At 45.2% G+C, this 21,023-nt stretch overlaps 1 protein-coding gene across 12 annotated transcripts in view; it reads left to right on the plus strand.

The window, feature by feature from the left end:
* The window catches only part of smoc1 (SPARC related modular calcium binding 1), a 69,875-nt gene that overhangs the window by 35,806 nt on the left and 13,046 nt on the right, over positions 1-21,023 (plus strand). For 8 of the 12 annotated variants that reach the window (XM_010865331.5, XM_010865333.5, XM_010865337.5 and 5 more), the window contains 5 exons: positions 8,390-8,582; positions 11,472-11,554; positions 14,953-15,058; positions 15,232-15,476; positions 15,675-15,708. In XM_010865331.5, the coding sequence (XP_010863633.1) occupies positions 8,390-8,582; positions 11,472-11,554; positions 14,953-15,058; positions 15,232-15,476; positions 15,675-15,708 (661 nt within the window). Of the gene's footprint in view, positions 1-8,389; positions 8,583-11,471; positions 11,555-14,952; positions 15,059-15,231; positions 15,477-15,674; positions 15,729-21,023 lie in introns of all 12 variants that reach the window. The other 4 variants (XM_010865334.5, XM_010865332.5, XM_034297448.1 and 1 more) reach the window with 2 other exon arrangements.

Consider the following 21,023-nt stretch of genomic DNA (forward strand, 5'->3'; position numbering starts at 1 on the left):
TCTGCGGGGTTGATGTCTGCGGGGATGACGTTTGCGGGGTTGACGTCTGCAGGGAAGACTTCTGAGGGGATGACTTCTGTGAGGATTACATTATTCTGTGAGCGTGACTGAATTGAGGTTGAGAGTGACTGCTTGGTGACAGTCCTGTTTCTTCTTGGCTCTGCTTCATGTCATGCAGGCTGCACAGTGTATGGGAGAGAGAGGGGTGTGTGTCCGATCTACGGATGAGAGGGGTTGGGGTTTAAGAGTGACTGATGTACAGGAGGGAGGGGTTGGGTGAGAGGGGTGAGGGAGGGAGAGGTTGGGCGATCAGGGTAAGAGTCTGTGTTTATGTGTGTCTAATTTGTTTGTTAAATGGTGGGAGTCAGGTTTATTCAGGGCTTGTTCATTGAGGGTTTATTCATAATGACAAAGTGAAAACACATTTATTTTACATTTATGCCTATTTATTTAAAAAAAAAACTGAAATATCAAATGTACATAAGAATTCAGGCCCTTTATTCAGTACTTTGAACCAGTACATTTGGCAGTGATAACAGCCTTGAGTTTTTTTGGGTATACCTCTACCAGTTTTGCATACTTGGATTTGGTAAGTTTCTCCAATTCTTCCATGTAGATCCTCTGAAGCTCTGTCAGATTGGATAGGGTGCTTTGGTCAAATGCAAACTTCAGGTCTGCGCTCACAGATGTTCAGTTGCATTCAAGTCTGGGCTTTGATTTGGCCACTCAAGGACATTCACAGACTCACCTCATTGTCAGGTAGAAAAATAAATTTCCAGCTCAGTCTGATGTCCTGTGCACACTAGATGAGATTTACTTTAAAGAAATCTTGTATTTTGCTCCATTCATAATTTTCTAAATTCTGACCAGTTTCCCAGTCCCTGCTGCTGATAAGCATCCCCATTGCAACATTTCACAATTTTGAGATGAGATTTTGGATGGTCTGGGATGGCAGACCGGGGTGGTGGTCCTTCTTTATAAGAAGGGGGACCGGAGGGTGTGTTCCAACTATAGGGGGATCACACTTCTCAGCCTCCCCGGGAAAGTCTATGCCAGGGTTCTGGAGAGGAGAATACGGCCGATAGTAGAACCTCGGATTCAGGAGGAACAGTGTGGTTTTCGTCCAGGCCGTGGAACACTGGACCAGCTCTATACCCTCTACAGGGTGATGGAGGGTTCATGGGAGTTTGCCCAACCAGTCCACATGTGTTTTGTGGATTTGGAGAAGGCATTCGACTGTGTCCCTCGCGGCATCCTGTGGAGAGTGCTTCGGGAATATGGGGTCCTGGGTCATTTGCTAAGGGCTGTCAGGTCCCTGTACGACCGAAGCAGGAGCTTGGTCCGCATTGCCGGCAGTAAGTCAGACTTGTTCCCTGTGCATGTTGGACTCCGGCAGGGCTGCCCTTTGTCACCGGTTCTGTTCGTAATTTTTATGGACAGAATTTCTAGGCGCAGCCAGGGGCCGGAGGGTGTCAGGTTTGGGGACCACACGATTTCGTCTCTGCTCTTTGCGGATGATGTTGTCGTGTTGGCCCCTTCAAGCCAGGACCTTCAGCATGCACTTGGACGGTTTGCAGCCGAGTGTGAAGCGGTGGGGATGAAAATCAGTACCTCCAAATCCGAGGCCATGGTCCTCAGTCGGAAAAGGGTGGCTTGCCCACTTCAGGTTGGTGGAGAGTGCCTGCCTCAAGTGGAGGAGTTTAAGTATCTAGGGGTCCTGTTCACGAGTGAGGGAAGGATGGAACGGGAGATTGACAGACGGATCGGTGCAGCTTCTGCAGTAATGCGGTCGATGTATCGGTCTGTCGTGGTGAAGAAAGAGCTGAGCCGCAAGGCGAAGCTCTCGATTTACCGGTCAATCTACGTTCCTACTCTCACCTATGGTCATGAGCTTTGGGTCATGACCGAAAGGACAAGATCCCGGATACAGGCGGCCGAAATGAGCTTTCTCCGCAGGGTGGCTGGGCGATCCCTTAGAGATAGGGTGAGAAGCTCGGTCACCCGGGAGGAGCTCAGAGTAGAGCCGCTGCTCCTCCACATTGAGAGGGGTCAGCTGAGGTGGCTTGGGCATCTGTTTCGGATGCCTCCGGAACGCCTTCCTGGGAAGGTGTTCCGGTCCCGTCCCACCGGGAAGAGACCCCGGGGAAGACCTAGGACACGCTGGAGGGACTATGTCTCCCGGCTGGCCTGGGAACGCCTCGGTGTCCCCCCGGAAGAGCTGGAGGAAGTGTCTGGGGAGAGGGAAGTCTGGGCATCCCTGCTTAGACTGCTGCCCCCGCGACCCGGCCCCGGATAAGCGGAAGATGATGCAATGATGCAATGCAATGCAATGCAATGAGATGAGATTTTAGTCTGTTCAGACCAGTATATTTTTCCTCATGCTCTCAGAATCCTTCAGGTAGCATTTTATATGCCTTTTATTGATGAGTGGCTGCCATCTTGCCATATTCACATAAAGGCCTGATTGATGAAGTGCTTCAGAGTTGGTTGTCCTTCTTGGCAGGTTTGCCCATCACGGCAGAGAAACTCTGAATCTGCTAGAGTGGCCATTGGATTCTTGGTTACCTCCCTTAGGCCTTCCCTTTTCCAGGTATTTAGTTTGGCCAGACGACTAGGTCTAGGGAAGCCTTGGTGATTCCAAACTTCTACAATTTCACAATAATGTAGCCCACAAAGCTCCAGGGAACTTTCAGTGATTCAGCAAATTGTTTCTGGAAGCACTATGTTTCATCCTCGACAGCGCTCAGCAGAAATGAGGCTAGAGCGATGCAAAACCTGTTTGCTATGTCCGTGGATATAAATGTGCGGTTCCATACTGAGTCCTGTTCTAACCCGAAGGCAACTTAAACTGCCTGTTTCAAAAGGAGTTAATTATACCCCTGAGGTCAGGCGCTTTTGCCACTGAGCCAGATTACGTTATCTCCTGGAACAGGGGGACAAGCGCTTTGGGATTCTACCTGAGCTCTTGCCCCCTCCTCGCTGCATATGAAACCGGTATCTCCACTGAATCTGGACTGCTCGTGCACAATGGGACGATAGACAGTCCACCTGTATATGTTCTGTGAAGCTTGGTATGGGATTCCCCCAATTTGCCTTGGAAGTATCGGATCCATTTTCTCCTCCAGGTGGCTGCCAGCCCCTTGCAACAAGACCATGTTATGTTCTCCTTCGTCTGGCTGAGACTGGCCCGTAATGCCACTTCCACCCTGCCTCACTTTTATCACCTGAGAAGAAACAATGTCAAGGAGGTATTCGTGCTAGAAGTCAGGAAGACAACCCACATCTTGAGTATACCTAGCCCCGACAGAAATCACACAGACCAGGAAGAACAAATGCCCTGGAAACATGACCCATGCCGAGACACACCAGGCAAATATGGTGAGGATTGGTGGAGAATATGTCGAAGCCACATGACCAAGAACAATGGTCTAAAAGTACCTATGCATGAAACGGACAATGACTCATACCCATAAAAAAGACAGATTAAAAACATTATCCTAGAGCTGATTTATGAAAGGCTGTTCTGTTTACATAATATTCTTGGGACGTTGCTTTTATTTCTCTGGGTCTATTCCTCTGATTGTTTTTAGGAATCCATGAATGTAAAATAAACAAACTCCTCACGACTCCCAAGCTGTTGATGTTTACACACAGATGTGTGCATTCGCACGATCAATACATTTGGCTACAGGCTTTAAAGCCTTTTTCAGATTGTTCTAGGTGGAGTAGTTAGTCATTGACTGGACTCGCCTGACAACAAGTGAGAACTGCCCTTTACCGTAACTACAACGCCCAGCAGGGATTGAACCAAAATGGAAAATTAAGCTGATGCTGAAAACAGGTGGTGGTGAAAAGTTTTTTAGAAGGTAAGAAAGTTTGTTTTTATAGAAAAGCCTGAGAGCTTTTGTTCAGTGTGATGAATTGGAGGATCAATCTGAAGATTGACAAACCATGATCATATACCTCAACCGGAAGGAAAGGGACGAGCCATGATTATATACATCTACCTGAAGGAGAGGGACGAGCCATGATTATATACATCTACCTGAAGGAGAGGGACGAGCCATGATTATATACATCTACCTGAAGGAGAGGGACGAGCCATGATTATATACATCTACCTGAAGGAGAGGGACGAGGCATGATTATATACATCTACCGGAAGGAGAGGGACGAGGCATGATTATATACATCTACCTGAAGGAGAGGGACGAGCCATGATTATATACATCTACCTGAAGGAGAGGGACGAGCCATGATTATATACATCTACCTGAAGGAGAGGGACGAGCCATGATTATATACATCTACCTGAAGGAGAGGGACGAGGCATGATTATATACATCTACCTGAAGGAGAGGGACGAGGCATAATTATATACATCTACCGGAAGGAGAGGGACGAGGCATGATTATATACATCTACCTGAAGGAGAGGGACGAGCCATGATTATATACATCTACCTGAAGGAGAGGGACGAGCCATGATTATATACATCTACCTGAAGGAGAGGGACGAGCCATGATTATATACATCTACCTGAAGGAGAGGGACGAGCCATGATTATATACATCAACCTGGAAGGCAGGACTTCCAGACAGCCTTGAGCCCTCACTGGCTTTGAAAGGTGTGGCGGAATAACAAGTTTGATTTTTGTACATGGGAAGAGGGCCTCATCTACAGAGAGATCTTGAACTGAGAAAGAACCCCCACATCCAGCAGACCATGAGGTTTTGTTTAGAAACCCAAATCGACCCCATGGAGGCCCAGGAGAGCAACACAATTAGACACAACCAAATAATGAGAAACTGAAGGAGAACAACTTTCACCCCAGAAAGAGTCACCCAAAAGAACTGAGCGAATTGGAATTCCACCTAGCCCAGATCCAAACATTGTGGCAGAATACCTGACTACTGGGACGGACCCAACCGAATACCACATCACATCACACAGTACCTCCTAATCTCCTGCCAAATTTATGACCACATTAGAGATACGTATTTGCCACTGATAATACAGCCCCGAAAACAATTTGAAAATAAAATAAACATTGATTTTGCCTATGCTGTTGGAGAGACAGAAAAACCGAGTGATGGAGAGTTAGACAGAGAAACATACAGGGACAGAAAAACAGAGAGGGAGAGAGAGACAAGTAGAGACACATATTTTTCTTTATTTAGAGCAGAGATTTCAATGTGCAAGTCAACCTGGAGGAACTGATGCAGAGTATACAGTGTATACCATTTCACATACACACAAAAAAGATGAGGATTACCTTTCCGGGGATACGTAGTGTCCGTCCAGCAATTTTCCATTTATATTGAAAACAATTCAAAAAAAATTATACAATCATTGTATTCCCTGGAGCCAATATACCCTCTTAGTATAATAAACAGGGACAAATAATTTGGATGTGATGGAAATTGGGGGACGGGGAGGAGGGATGACAGGGCCTTTAGAGGGATTGAGTCTGGGAGTTACAGAGGGAGACAGGGAGGGAAGGGGCACTTGAGAGGCTGACTTTTAGTGCTTTCTGACTGTGGAAAAAGAAGGAATCTGGCTGAAGAGGAGGAGAAGGAGATGGGAGGGGGAGAGGAGAGGAGGTCCCCCGCCAACGGTCCACTCTACTCTTCTTTGCTTGGCTCTTCTTCACTCAGCTCCTCTCCGCTCCTCTCTCCTCAGTTCCTCTCTGCTCCTTTCTCTCTCTATTCCTCTATGCTCCACTCTGTTCCTCCTTTCTCCTTTTTTCTGCCTGTAAGGCCTGCCAACCTCTTCATTGTTAATGTGTCAGGAAGACTGAGGAGGAAATAGTTGTATTTAGTTTCACAGAGCAACATACTCAGTCAATCGGTGTCTCGGTCTCACAGCCTCTACACTCTTCAATCTCCCCCCTTACTCCTTTCTTCACTCTCCCCTCCACCTCCCACTGTTTCTTTTACTCACTTCTTCACCCTCCCTTCACGTATGACTTTTTCCAGTCATTCAAAAAATGTATATGCTACATTGCTGGACCTGAAGTGGGCTACTGGTTTGCCTTGTGGACTGACAGTATCATATTCATTACTAATCAACAATACAGATCAATGTGTGTGTATGTGTGTGTGTGTGTGTGTGTGTGTGTCTGTGTGTGAGAGAGAGGGGAAGAGAGACAGAGCGAGAGAGAGGGAGAAAATTGAGGATTCAGAAAAGTCTGAAAGGTTAGAGAGAGTTTTAGTGGTCATGCAGCTCCAGGCTCCAACCTCGTCTGTCAGCATGGTAGCCAAGCTGTAAAGTGGTATGCCTGTGTGTGTGTGTGTGTGTGCTTAATGGATGTAAATCTAAATAAAACACTGAGGAGCAAATTAATATCTCTCATGTGGAAGGGCCTGCTCCTGGAGAGATTTGTGTGTCTGTGTTTCTGAATGGGTTTTAAACATTTTTTTACAGTTCCTGAAAACATGTCCCAGGTGTAGTGAACCAAGAGAAATTGCTGGACCTTTTGTCTAGGCCTCACTTTTAGAAAGTCTATTTTTATAGGTTTTGGGTTATGGTATTATGGGATTTGGGGATTATGGTTAGAGTTAGGGTTAAGTTTCCTAGTAGTAGAACCCTAAGTAGAATAAAATGTGTTGTGTGTAAAGCATGTGACTGTGATATAGATGTGTCTGTATTGAGTGTGATATAGACATGTACAGTATCTCACAAATATTTGATTAAATCTTTTCATGTGACAACACTGAAGAAATGACACTTTGCTACAAGATAAAGTAGTGAGTGTACAGCTTGTATAACAGTGTACATTTGCTGTCCCCTCAAAATAACACAACACACAGCCATTAATGTCTAAACCGCTGGCAACAAAAGTGAGTACACCCCCAAGTGAAAATATCCAAATTGGGCCCAAAGTGTCAATATTTTGTGTGGCCAAAATTATTTTCCAGCACTGCCTTAACCCTCTTGGGCATGGAGTTCAACAGAGCTTCACAGGTTGCCACTGGAGTCCTCTTCCATGATGACTTCACAGAGCTGGTGGATGTTAGAGACCTTGTGCTCCTCCACCTTCCATTTGAGGATGCCCCACAGATGGTCAACAGGGTTTAGGTCTGGAGACATGCTTGGCCAGTCCATCACCTTTATCCTCAGCTTCTTTAGCAAGGCAGTGGTCGTCTTGGAGTTTTGTTTGGGGTCGATGGAATACAGCCCCCTGGACCAGTCTCTGATGGGAGGGGATCATGCTCTGCTTCAGTATGTCACAGTACATGTTGGCATTCATGGTTCCCTCAATGCCAAACTCATTCAGCCCCAGACCATGACACTCCCACCACCATGCTTGACTGTAGGCAAGACACACTTATCTTCGTACTCCACACCTGGTTGCCCCCATACACGTTTGACACCATCTGAACCATATAAGTTTATCTTGGTCTCATCAGACCACAGGACATGGTTCCAGTAATCCATGTCCTTAGTCTGCTTGTCAGCAGCAAACTGTTTGCAGGCTTTCTTGTGCATCATCTTTAGAAGAGGCTTCCTTCTGGGACGACAGCCTTGCAGACCAATTTGATGCAGTGTGCGGCATATGGTCTGAGCACTGACAGGCTGACCCCCCACCCCTTCAACCTCTGCAGCAATGCTGGCAGCACTCATACGTGTATTTCCCAAAGACAAACTCTGGATATGATGCTGAGCCCGTGCACTCAACTTCTTTGGTCGACCATGGCGAGGTCTGTTCTGAGTGGAACTTGTCCTGTTAAACCGCTGTATGGTCTTGGCCAACGTGCTGAAGCTCAGTTTCAGGGTTTTGGCAATCTTCTTATAGCCTAGGTCATCTTTATGTAGAGCAACAATTCTTTTTTTCAGATCCTCTGAGAGTTCTTTGCCATGAGGTGCCATGTTGAACTTCCAGTGACCAGTATGAGGGAGTGTGAGAGTGATAACACCACATTTATCACACCTGCTCTCCATTCACACCTGAGACCATGTAACACTAACAAGTCACATGACAATGGGGAGGGAAAACAGCTAATTGGGTCCCATTTGGACATTTTCACTCAGGGATGTATGTGTGTATTGAGTGTGATATAGATATGTATGTATTTACTGTGATATAAATGTGTGTGTTTTGAGTGTGATATAGATTTTTATGCATTGACTGCGATATAAGTGTGTGTGTTTTGAGTGTGATATAGATGTGTATGCATTGATTGTGAAATAGATGTGTGTGTATTGACTGTGATATAGATGTGTATGCATTGACTGTGATATAGATGTTTATGCATTGACTGTGATATAGATGTGTGTGTTTTGAGTGTGATATACGTGATGTGTGTGTTTTAAGTATGTCATAGATGAGTGTGTATTGAGTGTGATATAGATGTGTGTGTATTGAGTGTGTTTCTCACGGTTTTAGAGAAAGTTCCCTCTTGTGACCAGGAGAGACGGAGTGCCGTGGACGAGGCCCGTCAGAACCCTCGCCAGGCCGTCTTCATCCCTGACTGTGGTCCGGGTGGCCTCTACAAGTCAGTCCAGTGCCACCAGTCCACTGGCTACTGCTGGTGTGTTCTGGTAGACACGGGCCGACCCATCCCAGGCACATCTACCAGGTACACACACTATCAAATGGCCTTGTGGTTGAAACGTTGTTACAGCGTATAGCCAATGGCCTTGTGGCTGAAGCGTTGTTACAGTGTATAGCCAATGGCCTTGTGGCTGAAGCGTTGTTACAGCATAAGCAAGCGGTCTTATAGCTAAAATGTTGTTACTGCGTAAAGCCTGCGGTCTTGTGCCTGAAACATTGTTACAGTGTAAAGCCAGCGGTCCTATGGCTAAAACGTTGTTACAGCGTAAAGTCAGCGGTCTTATGGCTAAAACGTTGTTACAGCGTAAAGTCAGCGGTCTTGTGGTTGAAACTTTGTCACAGCGTAAAGCCAGCTGTTTTGTGGTTGAAGCGTTGTTACAGCGTAAAGCCAGCGGTCTTGTGGGTGAAACGTTGTTACAGCATAAAGCCAATCTTTAATCTCGTAGAGCCAGTCTGATGGCTGTGCTCACCATTCCGTTTCACCAAAGTCAAAGAAAATGCAAAACTATGGAGGAATTATCCTTTTGTAATGCGTTAAGTAAAAGGTTTATCGTTTATGTTAATTACTGCAATATGCAGAGTCATGCTCAACACAATGATTCTAAAACACACTCAGGCCTGCTTCAAACACTTGGTTCTACTACAACACAGTCATGCTGCAAATATTCAGTTTATAGAACAGAGTAATTCTCCAAACACTAGGTTGTAGAGCTAAATGTTTGGTGCATGACAGCCAGTTCTAGACAATAGTAATTCTCCAAAAGCTCCGTTCTATAAAAAAAATCTGTTATAGAGAACAGTGAAAGTCTTCAAAAGATCAATTGTAGACCATTCTAAGGCTCTCTGCACATATTCTTTCCTTCATACCTTCAGCAGGACCAAGTTTATCAATTGAAGACATACACACACACACACACACAAACAAACAAACAAAAAACCAAACAGACAGGAGCACATATGCACACAAATGCACACCACGCTTCTAATTTATGTTTCATTTAAGTCCAGGTTGACACACAGCAGCCAGGCATAATTCTCAATTAAATTAAGTTAAAAAATACGTTTCAAAGTGTTCCTCACTTTTCCTCCTGAATGCAGCACTATTTGCCCTGTAGCATTTAATTCACATTTGTGCTGTTAGGGAGAAGGGCTGAGAGGCTTTTGACGGAGCGGCTTGTTTAGTCAAGCCTGGTATGACAACAGAGAAGGGGCTTGTTCCTCGGTAGGCTTGCCTGTGCTCTTGCACACTGTGTTCTTTACTGATTGCGCTTCATGTCAGGTGATGCACACTGTGTTCTTTACTAATTGCGCTTCAGGTCAGGTGATGCACACTGTGTTCTTTACTACTTGCGCTTCAGGTCAGGTGATGCATACTGTGTTCTTTATTAATTGCGCTTCAGGTCAGGTGATGCACACTGTGTTCTTTATTAATTGCGCTTCAGGTCAGGTGATGCACACTGTGTTCTTTATTAATTGCGCTTCAGGTCAGGTGATGCATACTGTAGAGTGTGGCTGAGCAAGGACATGCAGACAGATACTGGTGCAAACTCCGGGTGCTAATTAAAAGAAAGAATGAACATAAGGAAACGTTAAACCTAGTCACCAACTCTGAAAGAAACTAAGGAGATCTACTGTCCAGGGCGTGGCACTAATGGTATCAGTGCCGCCCCCCCCCCCCCAAACATCCCCCTCAAATGTTGAGCGAAGATAAGTAAGTAGAGTGTAAGAGTCCGTCTGCGCTTCCGTGCCCGGACTCCCATTCGGTGTCACACGGTGAATGAGATGGTCATGCTGACATTGGCGTCATTCAAAATTGGGAGGTCGTCGAAAAAAGGGAGCCGTCAGACTCCGGTACCACCACCAGGACTCCTTGATGACACCCACGTGCTTCATCCTGTAAACCTTTTCCTCCGCAGCATCAAAGGATGCATTGAGGCGTGAGACACTGTGCATGCTACAACGACAGTTTAGTTGCTTCACAAAAGTGGCTATCAATACAAAAATTTAAATAAACATTAAGAAGATGCTATGGTCTGATGAAACCCAAAAAAAGAAATACCTTACAGCAGACATCACCCTAAGAATACCATCCCTACCATTAAGCATGGTGGTGACAGCATCATGCTATGGGGATGCTTCTCAGCAAACAGGACGGGGAGAATTCTCAGGCTTTTTTTTTGTATTTGTAATTAATTTGGAAGAGTTTGTAAATTTCATTTGTCACTTTGACATTTTGTTGATCAGTGGCAAAAACTGTTAATTACATCTATTTTGATGGCATGTTGTAACAAAATGAAATTTGGAATATTTCAAGGGGGGCGAATACTTTTGAGAGCCATATGTATATGTGAATGCATATATCCAATAAACATATATTCATATATATCCAATATCTGAGGAGATCTGAAGAGACATATATCCAATATCTTTTGAGGTCTCTTTTGTATGTAATTAAACAGTAACATCAGGGGATGTTGAATATGGCTAATATACCACAGCTAAGAGCTGTTTCAGGTACAACACATTTCATAGTGCCTGGATTTAGCACTTCACCGTGGTATATTGGTATTATGCTGCAAACTCCTGAATTGCCTTATAGCTATAATAATGCTGTTACCAATGAAATTAGAGCAGTAAAAAGTGATCCGTCTCTAATATTACATATATTACATATATCATATATATCACACATATCACATCAGCATTCAGGACTCAAAACAGTTTAGAATATTCAAATAACTCTGGGTCTTCACATATTGGTCTTTTTTCCTTCTCTCTCTCTCTCTCTCTCTCTCTCTATATATATATATATATATATATATATATATATATTCTCCTCCCTCTTTTTCTTTGACCCCCCATCTCCCCTACCCCTGTTTGTCCCCCCGTCTCCCCCACCTCCTGTCTTTGATAGGTACCAGGCACCAGAGTGTGACAGAGTGGCTCGTTCAATGGTATCAGACGTTGAGGATCCTTTCCAGGGCCGTGACCTGACAGGTAAGCAGAGAAAGGTCACAATGACCGAGTCTGCCAATGAGAACATGGCCTCCTTTAGCCATAAGGTCATTTCTCTCCCTTAAGTCGTAATGGCCTGTGCCAAAATGCGGACAGCTGGCACGGTTCGTGGTTTGGAAAACGTACCTCTGTCTCAGGAAAAGAAATGCTTTTTTGTCCAAATTGTCCATTATCCAAACTGCTACATGCAGAGGACGGAACAACTGCTATCATTTATTTATTTTTTACTGAAAGAAAAAAAAATTTAGAGGCCACAGCAGCAGTTTTGGAATTGTACTGTCAGCCAATCAGAGCTTTAGCTGTTGATTGTGTCATTCCATAACGGTCATTGTGGCTACTGCTGTCTAGCATGAAGACAGAAAAAGCAGCAGTCAGCATCTCTGTCTTCTCCATGCAACAGTTGGTATAATGTGACAGTTCGAAGTACAACACCATGACGTTGTCCCTTGATTGCGCTACGTTTTCCCAGCTATGTAATATACCGGGCTCTGGCGGTTCACATTCTCACACACCCCTGTCACCATTGGAGGGAGTGACACTGCCAGGACAGCGGGTAGATTCACCAGTAGTGTGCTATGTGGTTATGCACCTTAAAGTTCTGGACCAACCCATTGGATTGCCTCATCAAAACTGTGATTTGTGGATTCAGGTCCTTTGGGTCATTCGTTTGACACTCAGTTAATTGCCTCTGCCCAGCCGTGCTCCACGTGTTGAGTGGAATGTCAGCACAGACAGATCTGGGATTACCAGGCTACCTGGTTGGTTACGGCTCTAATGCTTTCTCACTCCATATAGTTGCTTCACTCTCCATTTTTCCATGTCGTTTAAAGTGCCACCCACTCCAACCTACTCACCCTCTCTCTCGCTTTCTCTCTTTTATCTCCCTCTCTCTCTCCCTCTCATTCTCTCTTCATTTCCCCGTGTTGTTTAAAGTATTGTAACCCCGATTTAATCCCCTGCATCTGGTGGCTTTACAGAGTGCAGCACGGCTTCTGACTGTGCCCCAGATGTGTGGTTTGTTTTATGGGAGTAAAAAGGGGGGGGAGCCCCTGTGGAGGCAGGCTGCGGGGGTGTCAGGGACTGTGGAGGGCTGACTAAGTGACTGAGTGGGAGATCAGACCCAGCGTACCCACAACAAACCCTGTGCCGGGATTCAGTGCCAGGATTCAAGCCGGGGGTTGTGGAGTGCCTGAGTGCGTGGTCCGCCCGTTCGCCTTCCAGAGATGATGTCCCTGTGGCCGTGATCGCGTTCTTATTCATGCAGCAACTTTATTTGTATGTATCCTGTTTGTTTAGATGTTACTTTGTTTAACTGACTGCGTTGTTTAGGGACAGATGCACAAGCATTTCATTACATCGGCATCAACGTCTTCTGTAATCTGCATGCAACCAGTGAAACGCCGAAACTTTAAAGAAGGCCCAGGGCGAAGGCCAACGGATGCCATGCATCCCTCCTACCCTCCCCGGCACACAGGGCGCTGGTCAACACGCGGGTCGTGCCTCCACAACGCCCCAATTTAACAGTCGGGTTGAGAGGCAGCGAGGCGACGTGTCCCAGAGCATGGAGCCTAACTGGTCCAAAGTACGGGGTCATAATTAGATTCACCTGGTGGATTAGGAGGAAGGAATGGGAGACAGAGGGCAGGCAGACGGGAGGCAGAGATAAACAGACTGAGAGAATGGGTTAGGGGTGTCAGGGGGAGAGAAGGGGTGGCGGTGGAGGGAGAGACAAAGAGGTTGAAAGAGAGCGATGGAGAGAGGGAGAGATAGTGGCAGAGGGGAGAGAGCCCACCACTCGCTCAGCAACAAGCACACAATATCTCTAAACCGGCAGGAAGAACAGAGCGTAGGAAACAGCGGTGAAGGGATAACGTGAGAGACGGGGGGAAGAAGAGAGGAAGAGAAAGAGAGACAAACTCTGAGAGAAAGGGGAAATTAGTAGATTAGTTTGTTATAGCCCTAGCTGGTGTTTGAAGTTTCTGTTTCAGAGACACCATTAGTGGGTGAGACATTTAGGCCGGTCCAGTGTTCTGCTATTAAAACGATGCATCTGGGCAATTAAGGACAGCTACCCAAGGTGTTCAGCATGCGGTAATAAAAGTTAACGGGTCTGCACTTCCCAGCTAAACACTCCTGTCACCGCATACACACTCCTCCCTGTCAGCTCTGACTCCCTGTCTCCCAAATGGCCGCCTATTCCCCATGTGACGCCCCATGTGGGTTGTTCCCTCTCAAAAAGTGAAGTATACAGGGAATTGGATTCTATTTAGAATAGCTCCTCTCGTTCTCCCATCTCCTCACTCTCCCCCACGCTCCTTCCCTTCCATCACTCCCCTCTCCCTTACTCTCCCTCTCTCCCCCAATACTCCCCCTTACTCTCCCACTCTACCCCCTCCCCCCCTGTACCCCCCCTGTACCCCCCCCTAATTGTGGTTAGCATTGGCTTGCAAAACTACCATTCTTAATTCTGAGTATGGAGAAATAAAAAGGGTACCCACAAGTAAATAAAGGACTTGTTTCCTTGTTTATTTCTCACTACATTACGACTTATTTCCAACTTACATTTGCATGAAAGATATTTGGCTGATACATACAGAACACTCAAGAAAGTAAATGCATTCATAAAGTTGAGCAAACCATATTGAAAAATTGTTGTGGTAGTCTGTTGATTCGTCACCACATTTGCTTGGGATAGTTAGCTACTTGCTAATGTAAGCTATCTAATATAATTATCAGAAGCAAGTTGCTTAGTGAATATAGTTCTGTAAAACTAAAAATAAACAACTGTCACCGCTTTTGATTAGGTTTTCGAGGGGAGCCAACCTCCAAACCTAAATCCAGCACTGGACCTAACCAAACACCACCTTTCTTCAAAATGCATGTCGAAAGAAACAAAATGGTATCTATGAATTTGTCTGATTTTAGGTTAGTAGGAAATTATCCAAAATACCAAATTACCCCTTTAACAGTGGACTAAGAGCTTGGTTTCTGTTTAAGATCCTAGAGTCATTTGAATCCAACAAGAATTCTTTTAGGGTGACGTTGCTCATTGGCAATGATTTTGGGTGCATTGTTTCTCCTAATGATTAAGGTTATGATGTAGAAGCTGATCCTAGATCTATGCTTGGGAAAACTTCAGTCAGGAGCCCTTTTTTTCAGTGACTCTAATTCTATTTAAGGTTGTAACTGTGGTTAAAAGGAGAATATGGTGTTTGTGTGTTTTGGTGTTTCTGTAACAGAAAGTTTGTGACAGGATGTTTGTGTTACTGTGACAGGATGTTTGTGTGTTTCTGTGACAGGATGTTGTTAAAGGGTGACTCTGCTCTTCTGTGACAGACTGGAGTTTAAGGGTGACTGTGGTTTGTGTGTTTCTGTGAAAGGCTGCCCTGAGGGGAAGAAAGTGGAATTCATTACCAGTCTGTTAGACGCCCTCACCACAGACATGGTCCAGGCCATAAACTCACCAACCCCCTCTGGTGGTGGGAGGTAAGTACTAACATGAACAGAGCCCTGCTAGCCTTTATTAATCAGATACATTTATCTGATTAATTTTGATGTTTGAATCTCAATTTTTCTAAAGAGATTTTTTCCCAGAGTCGAACCCTGGGTAGCTCCATCGTTCCTCTACCTGTGTGGCTGAATCTCGTGCACCTGTGCAGGTTTGTGGAGCCAGACCCGAGCCACACCCTGGAGGAGAGAGTGGTCCAGTGGTACTTCGCCCAGCTGGACAACAACGGCAGTCATGACATCAACAAGAAGGAGCTGAAGCCCCTCAAGAGATATGTCAAGAAAAAAGCCAAACCCAAGAAATGTGCCAGGAAGTTCATGGACTACTGTGACCTGAACAAAGACAGAGCCATCTCTCTGCTGGAGCTGAAAGGTTGTCTGGGAGTGAGCAAGGAGGGTGAGTCAGAAGGGATAGGAGGAGGATGAAGGAAGGAGGAGACGAGGGAGGAGATGATAGTTCAGAGAATTGAACTAGTGACCTTTCTGTTACTGGCCTTATAAACCATCTTAGCCTGACAACTGTTTTGTGTTCTCATCTCCTCTCCTCTGCTCTTCTCATCCATGTTCCTCTGCTCTTCTCTCCCTCCACTTACAGGTAGTCCTGCAAGCAGTGTCAACCAAGGGACAAGGCAAGGTTCTAATACGTTCAGTAAGGCCCACTATATACCCTCACTAACCCTAGCTCTGCTGTAGACGTTGTAGGCCTCTTTATAGTCCGTGAACATTCTTTGTGACAGCGGATAGAGAGGCAGTGGTGTAAATTAGTGCGACTTGTTTTAGCTGGTCTGCGGACATCTATTCTGGTAAGGTTAGCAGAATTCTTGGGCATCTCCCAATATTAACATTTTCACAAAAAGACGGTGATCTCTTAAAAAAAAAAAAAATTGAATTTCGTAAACTTATTAGGACATCGCCACGCTAATTCAGAGGCGCACAGATTTCTGGTTAGATACAGGCAAACTGCTTACACTCACTCGTATGTACATAGCGGCTTTATAAATGCTCTAAAACACGACTCAGTGAAGTGCCATCCAGATTTCTGCTGTATAATAATGCATAAGGTAGGTGGCGTTGTTTAAGTCAGCATTTTCTAAAAGGACTTGTAGAGCCTGGTTCAGTATAATGCAATGTTTGTTATACTGTATTGCAAGTTGTTGGGTTCGTAAAGTAAGGACAGCTTTTGACAGACCAGCCAACTGGCAGATCTGATTTAGAACCTGGCATCATAAATCTGGCTGTAATATGGTATTGTTGATAGACTCCCTCGACGGGACGAATTGGAACGTAAAGTAAGCAGGCTTTATCCGAGCCAGAACGGCTAGGAGCTGTTGTTTCTGTAGTGGGAGGCAGCTTGATGAACAGCTACACCCCCTGGTCAGACCGTTAATCTGTCACGGGGCCTGACCACCAATCCATCTCCATACCACTGGGTGCCAAGCGGAGCGGCATCCAGTACAGCTTCTATCGTCTTCGGTGTGACCGTATGGAAAAACCTACCCTTCCCCAAATCTGGATGTTCCGGGGCGCGTCTGGGAAAGTTCGGAGTGTGGATTTAGGGACCTCTCGGAGGGCTGTGTTTGCGCGAGTGTATTTCTCGTGGTGTAAATTGTGTATGTGGCGCGGAAGAGACCTCATTCTCCGTGGATCACAGTGTTAGAAAGACCTCGACTTGCCTCCAATCTCACGGCAGACACAAAGAAAGATTGTTTCAGTACAAACTGTGGTACAGTGTGGGAATACCTCTGGAAAGTTCCAGTTGGCCCGGCCAGGTTCATTGCTGAAAAACTGAGACAGAAGGATGAGGAAATACACATAATATTCACTTCAGCCCTCAGTGTGCCCTGGCATCTGCTGTCTCTGTGTGTGTCTGAGTGTGTGTCTCTGTGTGTGTCTGAGTGTGTAAGTGTCTGTGTGTGAGTGTATGTGTGTGTGTGGGGGGGGTGTCTGTGTGTGTGTGTGTGTGTGTGTGTGGGGGGGTGTCTGTCTGTCTGTGTGAGCGATTGTGTGTGTGCATATTAGGTAAGTGGCCTGTTTTCTCAGATGCCTGCCCAGGGCTGCCAATGTGAGACTAAAGACACCTGTTGTGTCTCTCAGAGTCTGTCCGTTTGTCTCTCAGAGTCTGTCCGTTTGTCCGTGTGTCTCTCAGAGTCTGTCCGTTTGTCCGTGTGTCTCTCAGAGTCTGTCCGTCTCCTTTTCTTCTCTTGCACAAGCTGTCTGAATGCAGTGACAGCGCCTTCACTGTCTCACTGTTGACTGGCGTACTTGCATTCGGCCTTGCAAAGGGCCTGTCTGCACACCGTCTGCGCCTCAGTTGATACTATGGATCAGATACTATGAATCAGATACTATGAATCAGATACTATGGATCAGATACTATGGATCAGATACTATGGATCAGATACTATGGATCAGATACTCTGGAGGTCTAGTAGGTGAACAACATCGCTGTCTCCTGCATCTGCCCAGACACAGACAGAGACAGAGACACACACACACACACACACACATACAGTGGGGAGAACAAGTATTTGATACACTGGCAATTTTGCAGGTTTTCCTACTTACAAAGCATGTAGAGGTCTGTAATTTTAATCATTGGTGCACTTCAACTGTGAGAGACGGAATCTAAAACAAAAATCCAGAAAACACATTGTATGATTTTTAAATAATTAATTTGCATTTTATTCCATGACATAAGTATTTGATCACCTACCAACCAGTAAGAATTCCGGCTCTCACAGACCTGTTAGTTTTTCTTTAAGAAGCCCTCCTGTTCTCCACTCATTACCTGTATTAACTGCACCTGTTTGAACTTGTTACCTGTATAAAAGACACCTGTCCACACACTCAATCAAACAGACTCCAACCTCTCCACAATGGCCATGACCAGAGAGCTGTGTAAGGACATCAGGGATAAAATTGTAGACCTGCACAAGGCTGGGATGGGCTACAGAACAATAGGCAAGCAGCTTGGTGAGAAGGCAATAACTGTTGGTGCAATTATTAGCAAATGGAAGAAGTTCAAGATGACGGTCTATCTCCCTCGGTCTGGGGCTCCATGCAAGATCTCACCTCGTGGGACATCAATGATCATGAGGAAGGTGAGGGATCAGCCCAGAACTACAGGGCAGGACCTGGTCAATGACCTGAAGAGAGCTGGGACCACAGTCTCAAAGAATTAGTAACACACTACGCCGTCATGGATTAAAATCCTGCAGTGCACGCAAGGTCCCCCTGCTCAAGCCAGCGCATGTCCAGGACCGTCTGAAGTTTGCCAATGACCATCTGGATGATCCAGAGGAGGAATAGGTGAAGGTCATGTGGTCTGATGAGACAAAAATAGAGCTTTTTGGTCTAAACTCCACTTGCCGTGTTTGGAGGAAGAAGAAGGATGAGTACAACCCCAAGAACACCATCCCAACCGTGAACCGTGGAGGTGGAAACATCATTCTTTGGGGATGCTTTTCTGCAAAGGGGACCGGACGACTGCACCGTATTGAGGGGAGGATGGATGGGGCCATGTATCGCGAGATCTTGGCCAACAACCTCCTCCCTCAGTAAGAGCATTGAAGATGGGTCGTGGCTGGGTCTTCCAGCATGTCAATGACCCGAAACACACAGCCAGGTCAACTAAGGAGTGGCTCCGTAAGAAGCATCTCAAGGTCCTGGAGTGGGCTAGCCAGTCTCCAGACCTGAACACAATAGAAAATCTTTGGAGGGAGCTGAAAGTCTGTATTGCCCAGCGACAGCCCCGAAACCTGAAGGATCTGGAGAAGGTCTGTATGGAGGAGTGGGCCAAAATATCTGCTGCAGTGTGTGCAAACCAAGAACTACAGGAAACGTATGATCTCTGTAATTGCAAACAAAGGTTTCTGTACCAAATATTAAGTTCTGCTTTTCTGATGTATCAAATACTTTTGTCATGCAATAAAATGCAAATTAATTACTTAAAAATCATACAATGTGATTTTCTGGATAGTTTTTTTAGATTCCGTCACTCACAGTTGAAATGTACCTATGATAGAAACTACAAAACCTGCATGATCGGCAGTGTATCAAATACTTGTTCTCCCCACTGTACACACACACAGACAGACACACAGATACAGACACACACACACAGACACAGATACAGATACAGGCATAGACACAGACACAGATACAGACACACAGATACAGACACACACACAGATACAGACACAGATACAGACATAGACACAGACAAGACAGGAGACACTGAACTGTGTTGTTATTGAGGAGGGGAGGTTTTATTAAAATCAATGTATATGTCCTAAATGCCTCCTGATTACCGTCATACAGTGGATATAAAAAGTCTACACACCCCTGTGAAAATGGCAGGTTCTTGTGATGTAAAAGAATGAGACAAAGATAAATAATGTCAGAACATCCCTCTGATGCTCTGGAAGCTCTCTGCGGACCATGGCTTTTGCTCTGAGATGCAACTAAGAATATGTCAGGAAAGTCCTACTAGAACAGCTGAACTTTATTTGTGATTAATCAGAGTCACTTTAAATGATGGCAGGTGTGTAATGACTTCTACTTGACATGAGTTTGAATGTGATTGGTTAATTCTGAACACACATCCCCAGTTATAAGAGACTTCAGTTTTCAATTGAATTGTTCATATTATAGGTCACATTAAAAGTGGAAAAGTGTGTAGACCTTTAGGCCTCAGAGCCAGGGGTGTGTAGACCTTTTATATCCACCGTATGTAGTTCACTGCTTTTGAGTGTGTACCTATGGTCTCCCCTCAGAAGCAGGTTTCTAGGCACTGATTGTGTTGCCCTTTGGAACACAACAGTGTAATAATAACCATACGTGAGGCTGGTAAAATGTGGTGGTATTATAGTTCAGCATAAAAACGTTTATTCTAATATCTCATCAGAACGTGAAAAAGAAACCCTTCCCCAAACTCAGCACTTAAACTCATGCTGTGCATATTAAAGTTTACTACAGCATTTTACGTATATTTAAGTAAAAACATAAAGTTATGGAACAGCTCTATTCACCGCGCCTCAGTATCACACATTCTTTAATCATATGGACTGTGCATCATAGTTTCTCAGCCAACCAGCCGGTCAGTCATTTAGTGAGCCAGCCAGCCAGTTAGTCAGCCAGTCATTTAGTCAGTCAACCAGTCAGTCTGTCAGTCATATAGTTAGTCAGCCAGTGAGACTGTCATTTAGTAATCAACCAGTCTGTCAGTCTCTCAGTTAAATAGAAAGTCAGCCAGCCTGTCAGTCATTAGTCAGCCAGTCAATCAGCCAACCACTTAGCCAGTCGGTAAGATTGACCTCTCCTCATGACTTCTCTTCCTGACCTCTCCTCCACCACACCCCTCTTCTTCTTCCTCTTTGTCCTCATTGCCTCCCCTTCCCTTCCTCCCTGCAATCATAGTCCTCCCCTTCTTCCCTCCTCCAGGAGTGAGGCAGGAAACATGAATTACTCATCCCTGATGGTCAGACCTCATCCCTGATGGTCAAATCTCTCATGTTTTCCCACCTTCCCTCTCCCCCCCCCCCCTCTCTCTCTCTCTCTCTCTCCCTCTCTTTCTCTCTCTCTCTCCCCCTCTCTCTCTCTCTCTCTTTCTCTTTCCTTCATGTGTTAGTTCAGTTTCAATTCAAATAGTTCTAATAGTAACTGTACAAGGGGAGATAGGGGATTAAAGAGCCAATTGAAAGTTAGGGATAATCAGGTTGCAATTCTGATGTATCAATTCAGTTTCAATTTAAAGGGCTTTATTGGCATGGGAAACATTTGTTTATATTGGAAAGGAACTAGTAAATGTTTCTTTGACAATATAAAAACATGTGTTGTAAATAACAACAAATATAAAATGAAAACAAAAAGTACTAAATATCAATAAAATAAAAGTATGCAAAATGCACAAATAGTCTGTCTCCCCTCTGTCAGTCTGTGTTGT

The sequence above is a fragment of the Esox lucius genome, chromosome 15 (assembly GCF_011004845.1).
Source record: "Esox lucius isolate fEsoLuc1 chromosome 15, fEsoLuc1.pri, whole genome shotgun sequence".
NCBI lineage: Eukaryota > Metazoa > Chordata > Actinopteri > Esociformes > Esocidae > Esox > Esox lucius.